This window comes from Sardina pilchardus, chromosome 3 (genome assembly GCF_963854185.1).
Source record: "Sardina pilchardus chromosome 3, fSarPil1.1, whole genome shotgun sequence".
NCBI classification, from domain to species: domain Eukaryota; kingdom Metazoa; phylum Chordata; class Actinopteri; order Clupeiformes; family Clupeidae; genus Sardina; species Sardina pilchardus.
Window position 1 is genome coordinate 19,717,929 of NC_084996.1, and position 10,000 is coordinate 19,727,928.

At 49.1% G+C, this 10,000-nt stretch overlaps 1 protein-coding gene across 5 annotated transcripts in view; it reads right to left on the reverse strand.

Annotated features, from left to right (window-relative positions):
* The window catches only part of rarab (retinoic acid receptor, alpha b), a 169,680-nt gene that overhangs the window by 21,047 nt on the left and 138,633 nt on the right, over positions 1-10,000 (reverse strand). For 3 of the 5 annotated variants that reach the window (XM_062532317.1, XM_062532318.1, XM_062532315.1), the window contains one exon: positions 486-634. In XM_062532317.1, the coding sequence (XP_062388301.1) occupies positions 486-634 (149 nt within the window). The remainder of the gene's footprint in view (positions 1-485; positions 635-10,000) is intronic. The other 2 variants (XM_062532319.1, XM_062532316.1) reach the window with 1 other exon arrangement.

Genomic DNA, 10,000 nt, shown 5'->3' on the forward strand with positions numbered 1-10,000 from the left:
ATTAAGAGGGCAGTGATCATTTTTGAAACACTGCGTCAGAGAGCCCTGATAAAAAAAACTGACTTGTGTGGCCGACAGTCAGGCTTAATTTTATATTTAAACAAATATCCAGCGTTGTTATTTACCAATAAACAAACGCTGCTCCTCCTGTTTCAGATTAATAGAAAATGACGATGTAACTCCCACCATTGTTTGGAAAGATAAGCCTCTGTGGAGATGCTCTGTTGCCCAAGCAAACTAAAGGGGATTACTGATAATGGCTGCGGCCTAAGCTTTGACACAGATGCTGGAGGGGAGATGACTCTAGATCTACACTCCACCGAACACGGCTAACCGAGAATGGAGAGATCGTGTGCTGTGTTTGACTGAGGGAAACAAGGGAGCCATTGAAGAGAAGAGAAAAACGGAGAAAACAAAAGAGGTGCGAGACGCATAAAAGGAAGAAAAAAGAAAAAAAACGTGAGATTCAGGAGTGTTGTTCTCACCTTGCATCCTTCACAGGCGCTGACGCCATAGTGGTAGCCTGAGGACTTGTCTTGGCACACGAAGCAGGGCTTGTAGATGCGGGGCGGCGGAGGGGGGGACGGCGGACTGGGCACGATCTCCTCCGAACTGGTGCTCTGGGTCTCCACTGCTACAGACATAAAGAGAGGGGAGAGAGAGGGGAGAGAGAGGGAGAGGGAGAGAGAGGGAGAGGGAGAGAGAGAGAGAGAGAGAATCAGTCAGTATTGCAGTATATACACATCTTTCTTATGGAAGTATTCCTGTGGCTGAAGGTTTCATCCAGAGCAACTTGCATATTATTGTCCATTATTACAAGGGCCAGTTGCCCCCCGAGCTGGTCGGAGTGAAGTGCCTTGCTCGAGGGCGCTACAAACACACAACCTTTCATCACTGCCGCATGCTAGCCCAGCTCTGTTGGCGCTACGCTAACACATCTGGTGTCTTTCTATTCTTCCTTTCTTTCCGTTTTCTTGAGGTCACCATGTTCCGTGTTTGTCGTTTGCCTCGTCAATCCCTTTGGTACTTAGCTTTCTCCCTCATAACTGTGAGGAGCTGTTGACTACGGGGGAGAATGTGCAGAGGTTGACCATAAAGCACTTTCAGCTTCAACCACTGTCCACCAGTGAATATGCTAACCTTCGCATCAGCTAGTAAAAGGCACGGACAAACATACAGAAACACACAATCATTTTGATTGTTTGTTTCACTGTTAGTTTATGAAGTTTCAAATATGTGATTCTCTCCACACATGGGCAATCAAAATACGATCAACACATACTGGGCTCTCTGACGCAGCCTACCGACATCTGTGAATAAATATGAATCAAATGTAGCTGACAAGTAAGTATGTAAGAAATGCATGACATGCTGCCATAGACAACCAAGTCACATGAACTGTCAAACCAGTATGTTTGTATATGACACCGTCCTTCACCTAGCAACGGCGGAAGGGCTGGCAACTGGTGAGTAGTAGCTATGGAAATCAATTGTACAGGCCTAAGCATACTTTTACAGAGATGAACCCACACCACTACAGTAGGCACACCAGTGCACTGTAGCAGGTCAACAGCCTCTTTTGTACAGTCCTGAGTTAGTTTGGCGTGCTCTGTGTGTGTGTGTGTCCAGCCATGTTACCCCCAATCACAATGACATTCCTCCCCCACCACACACACACTCACCGACCCTTTCCCCCCCTCTGTCCACATTCCTATCTGACACACAACCCCCCCACCTCGTCTGCCCTCCACCACCTGGCCTCACTGCCCTCTGCCCTCACATGGCCTTCTGCTCTCTCCGTCCCTGCCCCATCCCATCCGTTCACTCCTCCTCCTCCTCCTCCTACCCCTCCCTCCAACCCTTCTCTCTCTCTCGCTCTCTCTCTCTCTCTCTCTCTCTCTCGCTCTCTCTCTCTCTCTCTCTCTCTCACACTCACTCTCTCTACTCACTACTGGCTGCTAGGCAACAAGCAAGAGGGAGGGAGAGAAGGAACAAATAGAGAGGGGATCAAAAAAAGAAAGGGAGCAAGAGAGAGAAAGAAAGCAAGAGAAAGAGAGGGAGAGAAAGAGAGAGAGAGGGAGATAAGTCAGTGGAAGAAAAGTACACAAACTATCAAAAAAGTGCAAAAAATATTGCATGAGAGAGAGAGAGAGAGAGAGAGAGAGAGAGAGAGAGAGAGAGAGAGAGAGAGAGGCACAGACCCAGGATGGGGAGACAGAGAGAGACAAAGACACAGCAGGCATTGGGGTGCAGAGCTGTGCAAAAAGCCGAAACCAGCGCAACGCAGAACTGCTGTTGGTAACTGATTGGGAAACATGGCAGGCAGATCAGGGCTGGTATTATATTTGGCTCTTCGCTGCTTTCCCCACGATCATAAATTGTGGTGACATGTACACGCACACCAACAGTAAAAGAAACAATGCTTCAGAACCACCACACTCCTCTGTTCCTGGACCAGGCCCTTCCCAGAGTGTCCTCCCTCTCTCTCTCTCTCTCTCTCTCTCCATCTCCCTCCCTCCATCCATCCATCCATCCATTCCTCCCTCCCTCCCTCCCTCGTTCGCGCAGTCGAAAGGCTAAGTCAACCCAAGTCAACCCGGCTCAACTCGAAGCAGACGCGGAAAGCCCACGCCAGCTCCGCCATCTCACCACTGGAACGCTGCCTTAAATACAGCTTCCGGCACAGACTCAGGGTCAGGGCGAAGAAAGCCAAGATGCTTGTGGCTCAAAAGCCCCAACTTGGGACCACTGATCTCGAACCAGCTGTCCTTCAAAGCATAACAAAACAGAAAAAAAGGCCACAGCTCTATGTAATATCCCTTATGGCGATTATTTTTATTCGAGGCAATGCTTGGGAAGGGAGGAGGGTTGTCTTATTGTATAAGGGGAAAAGGGTCGAAAGGTTGCATATTTATGTGGGATATTTTTGGAGCATGTTTGTAGATGTGTGTGAGAAACACTTTCTCGGGTCACGTTCGGCTCGTACGGACCAGCCGGACCAGAGTTGGAACGAGCGAGGTCGATTGCCGAATTCCCCATTTCTCGCTTGCATAATAGAGACACGAAACGTTCTGCAGTCTTAATTGCTAAATGCTACACTTCAACCCACTCTCCCAAGGCAGGGAGGACGCTCACAGGCCCCGTCACCACTGCTGCTGCTGCTGCTGCGTCTCTGGTTTTGATTATTCCTGTTTGCTTTTGAATCCTTTCTGGTAAAAAAAGAAATGCTTAGGCAGTTTGTTTCTCAGCAATTCAGAGTTGTCTGATGTTATAAGAGGCATGTCCAACCGCAGCCAAGGAGAGCAGGCTGCCAGTGAATTTCTGGCACTCTCCGCGCGATTGAGGTTGGTGTCTGTGGACGAAGGGACATGCCTTAAACGAAAACATTCCCTCTCCCCCAGCCCGCACCTACAGAAAATGAGTCAGCAGGCCGCGCAAATTTGAAAATCGCCTCCACGTTCGTTTCTTTTCTCCGTTTTGAAGTAGTGACACCTCGGGGACTGCTTTATTCGGTGGCTGGATCGTTTACAGGCCCCTTTTGATAGGAGCCGTCACGACTCTTCCTCTCTCTAACAACCGACGGTGACTCTAGAGAGCGTCTGCATCCTGTGTTCAGAAAAAGCACAGGACACACTAAAAATACTCTACGTGCTGCCATCAACACACAGAGACGAGAGAAGCAAGATCAGGATGTCGAACCGTTACCTAACCCAGCCCAGACAGAAGGTAAGAGCATTCTCACACACACACACACACACACACACACGTCTCTGCAGAGGTATGAGACAGGCACAGTCACACACTCGCAGGGTACAGGCACGATCACACACACGCACGCACACAGAGGATCACGCACAGCGGAAGCTGTGATCTCAGCATTGTCTACATGCCAGCTTGGGCATGCATGCACGCAAGCTTGGGTATTTTTAGCAGGCGCGCACACACACACACACACACACACACACACACCCCCCAAGTCAAACAACCACACATATTAACTATCACTCACACACACACACACACACACACACACACACACACACACACACACACACACACACACACACACACACACACACACACACACACACACACACACACACACACACACACACACACACACACACACACACACACACACACACACACACACACACACACACACACACACACACACACACACACACACACACAAACACACACACACATACTCCCAAGTCAAACAAACACGCATATTAACTATCTCTCTCTCTCTCTCTCTCTCTCTCTCTCTCTTTCTCTCTCTCTCTCACACACACAAACACACACACACACACACACACACACGCTAAGGGAGAAACGTGTCAGACAACACAGAAACTATGGTTGGCAGTGAGACCTGAACATTCCAAAAGAAGCGTGGTAGAGAGAGCGGAAAGCAGAGATGCATTTAACACACCAGACCTAAACAACAACAACAACAACAACAAGGCCAACTTAATGACACACCTCAGGGATCACACGCGCACTCACTGACCAGAGAGTATCCGATTCAATAAAACGCTTATGCTAGCTTAGCCTGAGAAACAGGCCTCTGACGAGCTTCGTGCTGTGCCTTTTTTCCCCCCCATCAAAGCTTATACATGGAAAGCGGCTCTTGATCACTCCCCTGAACATAACTGTGATTTATTTTCAAATCAGCAGAAAGTCTTTGGCGCAGTGGAAGGCAGCGGAGGCACAGCATGCGCGCTGTTCATTACTTTGCCCCGGGTGATGCAACGGTAAGCAACGCTGCGCTACACAGCGCTACACAGCACAGCACTGCACTGAATGGACAAACCTAGCCGCGTCAATTACCCAGGCACTGTGTGTGTCTGTGTGTGTGTGTGTGTGTGTGTGTGTGTGTGTGTGTGTGCGTGCGTGCAACAATGTGGCCAGAAACTTGGCCCACATGTGCAGTGACGTGTTCCCATCCCATAATAATCACAGGCTCATCAGCCTTGGTTACACACATCTCCTCAGGCTTCAAGCAGTGCTTGGGCGTCTGGCATATCATGGAGAATATAAATCGCATGCACCTATGATAACACTTTAGAACATAAAAAGTATCGACACCTCATCTTAAAGTTCCACTGATTACTTTACTACATGGCAATTATAGCACTATCAAATCAATAGTGTGCTTTGTGGGAGACAGGTGGTTTTATAACCAATAAAGTAAAGCATTATTTCTGCCTTCGCGCACGGCATACCACAGCAACAGGAAGTCCTGACTGACAGTGCCACATGCCTTCAACCTGCAGCCTGGAGGTTTCACACAATAAAGCAAGACAAAAGACGAGAGAGAAACAACAGGAAATGAGACGGATCACGCACTGGCATGTCACTTCCTTTGTAGTAGTGCGAGCGTGAGTAATAGTAGTGGCAGTACTGAGGGGACCATGTTTCCTTTCCACCCTCGCTCAAGGGGCTCCTCTCTCTCTCTCTCTCGGACCTGGTCGGTCCCTTCAACTTGGGGTGCCTCTCATTTGGTCTTTTATACACCCTCCCTTCCATCCTCGATCCTCGTCCTCACTGATCTAGACAAAGAATGATGGGGTGGCATCAATGGGATAGTCTATCCAGTGTTAGTTATAGATCAGTGGGAACAAGCCTCGAGGATCGAGGAGAGCCACCGTATGTATTCCAAAGGTACTTGGGTCACCCCTGTTTGCACTATCTGCTTTCATCTTGTGAGCTGATGTGACGCAGACTTTGCTGCTTAAACGAGTCGGCCCTGGTCCTGGTCCAAATCTTGAATTTCCCCTTGGGGATCAATAAAGTATCTATCTATCTATCTATCAACTCAGTCAACACAGGCCAAGCCTGTAATTCATAGTGGGTCAGAACCAGAGGGGCACCACTGCTTGGTCTTTTGGGCCGCCAGCGTCGACTTCAAGGGAGCGCTGCCGCCGTCGACAAGACCCCCAACACGAACCTTAACCCCAACCCTAACCCTAGTGCCTTTCAGACAGTGCTGCCTTGAGGTCCCCAAAAACCTGATACTGTTGGCTGAGACAATATTCATGCACTTGATACAGGCTCAATATCAAAATACAAGCTTTCAGCTGCTTGTGGAGCTGCTGTACTGGACTGTTATATTATCTGCCATAAACTGACATGTTGTTGAACCACTAAACTGCCTGCATCTTCATGCTGCAACAAGAGTCAACTGCAACCTACCTGCACATTGCCGTCTTCAAACAGCATGTATATTACTTAAAGTGTCCTAGTTGTGTACATTGAATATATCTGTCTATATGGTACTCTAGCATATTGTCTATATAGTATTTATTCTATTTGAGGCATTGTATATTGTCTATATATTGTCTATCCTGTTGGAGAAAACACATTTGTTGTGTGCACTTAACTCACTTGACAAAATAAACCAGATTCTGTGGATTCACACAGGTTTTTCGTAAGCAAAGTGGAAACTGGCTACGTTAGCTATCAAACGGCCTGCAAACTAGCACATCGGCTAGCTCTGCACAGCACTTTGAATGTATTTCCATCCTCACTGGCAAACTGCTTTGGATAAAAGTGTCCGCTAGATAAGTAGATGTAAATTTAAATGCTAATGCTAAATGGCTGCCAGTGTAATTACTGCTGGGGATGAAAACCGCTAGGCTAATCCTCCATCATCTGCAGGCTAGAGCAGAGGGTCAGCTCTTCAGGGTCATCTCTCTCTCTCTCTCTCTCTCTCGCTCTCTCGCTCTCTCTCTCTAGGAACCTCTGAGGGATAGTGCTCATCACCATCTGTATCAATTAAGTAGCCGCACTCCTGTAAGTGGCCAGCCCAAAACGGGAACCTTTCAATTAGGCGGCAGTGGTCTGCCTGGGAATAGCAGAGACGGGGAAAGGCACTACCGTGTCTTCATCCCTCATCGTATTTCTATTAAGACCGGGAGAGAACAGGAAATGGCTCAAATCAACTAAGAAAGGGAGTCTCTCTTTGAATAACCAGACACTAAAGAGGCTCTCTAGAACAACATCAATGCCTTCTCAAATCCTCAAGATCAGAATCCTCAATCACTCGACAAATTAACAGAAAAGGACAAAACAACGTTTTGATGTTTGTCCAACCGATTGATGATCACAGGGTGTGTTTACCTCTGCCCATCTTTGCCCAAGGAGAAATGGAAACAAACGTGTCGGTCAGCAGATGCTGATATCAACAGATGCTCATATCTGCACCGAATACCAAATCATGTGTCCAGGGGGCGTCTTATTAACCCCCCCCCAGCAGGAGGCTGACCTATGTCAGACAGACAATGGCACTCTCGCCGAGGGTGTGAGACAGTGTCTCCTTTCTGGGCTCCTTGACACGCGCTGCGCCCATGAATTAATAAAAGGGAGCGCTTCCCAGGCGTCCCCGCCACACCGGCGCACGCGTCCTGAATCAAAAGGTGTCTCCTCCTGAAAGATGTAGCCCTGGAATCATGACACGCACACGCCGCAGACAGTAGGAGACAGAGACAAAAGAAATGGGGGCAGCAGCAGCGGCAGCGGCAGCTCAGCGAGACATAACAGCGTCTGTGAAGTGTGTACAGTAGAGCAGGAGAGATGGAGGGAGAGGAGGAGGAGGAGGAGGAGGGAGAGGGGGAACAATTAGAATGGCATAGACAGAGAAAAGAGAGAGAATGTGAGAGGCAGAAAGAGAGGGAATGAGAGGGAAGGGAATGAGAAAGGAAAAGAGAGAGAAGGAAAGGAGAGAGAGAAAGAAAGAGAGAGGGAAATGAGAGAGAGAGAGAGAGAAAAAGAGAGGGAGATATTACACTGCATAAAAGGAATGGCTGCATACCTTGCAGTGTTGGCGTTAGTCCTGGAGAGAAAGAGGGAGAGGAGGAGAGGATCCTGGTACAACTATTCCTCCTCCTCCCTCCCTTCACCACACAATCATACACAAGTAAATAAAGAAAAACTTTCCACTCATACTTGCTCATACCAGAGCCCTTCCCACGTAAAACAAATAAATAATAATAATAATTCAAGCTTTGGAGATGCTTGCGTAATGATCTAACCATTTCACCACTATCACTGCCATTCCCGGTAATCTCCCACCATGATATAAGACAGAGTCAGATATAAGAGTCAAGAGATAGCCAGAGCAATTGGCACACACAACTGAGGCTTGTTGGACGCCAGAGCATTGGATCCCCTCCGCTAGCTGCTAGCTTAGCTATGGAGCCCCTCTCTGGTTTGTTGCTCCGGTATGCAGACTGAGCTAGGCTGGGCTGGGCTGGGAGAGTGGGATGTAGGCCATCCACCTCCACCCCCTCCGCTAGCTGCTAGCTTAGCTACGGAGCCCCTCTCTGGTCTGTTGCTCCGGTATGCAGACTGAGCTGGGCTGGGCTGGGCTGGGCTGGGAGAGTGGGATGTAGGCCACCCACCTTCACACCAGACCCGACCCGACCAGACAGCAAATCACTAGGCTGGATGAGATCGGATCGGGCTCACCCAGACCCTCTGGCTCAATCCACTGCCCTAAGCCCTGACCCTCCTCTGCTATTGGCTGGCTGGTAGAGGGGGGTGGGGGTGGGGGTGCTTACAGGGGCATGAGCGTAATAAGAACCAGAGCAGAAGGCCACTGAACTTAGCGGACATGTGATCAATGTTGTGGTCGGTCACACTACAAATCGTGATCAGTGATATGGAACCAGCAGTCTGCAGTGGCCTTTCAAAGGTTTGCCAAGTGTTGTTTTTGTTCCCCGTCACGCAAATCCATCTAAAGAAACACTCACTTTTACTGAAGGTTATAGTGCAGATAGATAGTACTGAACCAAGAGTTGTTACCATCTGACGCCAGCACTGAACTGAGAGGGCAAAGCGCGTATTTGACCACAGAGTGTGTATCACCTGTAAATCCAAATGAATCCAATTTGAGAAGTGGCACGTAGCCTTAAATGTAGACCTGTCAGCCTACATAAGCGTAAATCCACTGATCAAGGTCATGTCTAGGTGATTCTGGGAAAAACAAAATGACTTCCAAGCGTTTGACGGTTGGAAATCCAACAGATATTCGGCTTTACATAACTGCTGCGGCCACAGACTATTGATGCAGTCAAACAAGCCAGTGTGTGTTTCAAAGCTCGCTGTGGGGTATTCGCAGCAAAACGAAGCGAAGAAACACTCAAGGCCGTTTTCCATGAATCTCCCACAGCAGTGAGGAGACAGCAGCAAGAATCATATAACCAGAGTTATGAGCTCACATAAACCAGGGCCTACACATGATAGTCCTCTTCTCTCTACTCTCCCACGCTTTCCTACGAGTAGCTTTCTAGACTGATGAGACTGAGGCGCACGCACACGCACACGCACACGCACACGCACACGCACACGCAGACGTGTGTCACAGGAGGCCTGTCAGGAGTCTAACGAACATAACGTCTCTCTCTCTCTCTCTCTGGACAGTCAGCGAGACTCTGGGCCGGACCTGGCCCAGCCCTGAGCTGAAGCTATTAAGACAGTTAGCATCTATTCTATCCTATCACACACACACACACACACACACACACACACACACACACACACACACACACGCCTTGTGTCTCGCCACCAACTCCTCTGCTCATTCCATAGGTTGCTACAAGGCCGTGATGGTGCTGCTGGTGGTGGTGGTGGTGGTGGTGGTGGTGCAATGTCACCCCTGGCTGGCCTCTGTCTCAGACAGCCAATCAGGGGAGGATTATGGCACCGCACACAATAAGGAGGGTAATCTGTCCAGAGGCTCCCACGGATGGACCCACGCTTGAGCTCTGCTCTCTCAGACAGACTCAGGCTTGCTTGGGTATAGCCTAGCTAGCACACACACACACACACACACACACACAGCTGGCAGATGGCCAACAGCAGTCCGCCTCGGCGTAGAAGCTCACCACAAGTGTGTGCTGGTATGTGAGGGCATGTTAGGTAATGGAATGTGTGGAGGAGGCCACGCTGATTCAGTGTGTGACTGTGCTGCGATCACGCCTGCTGGGGAGGT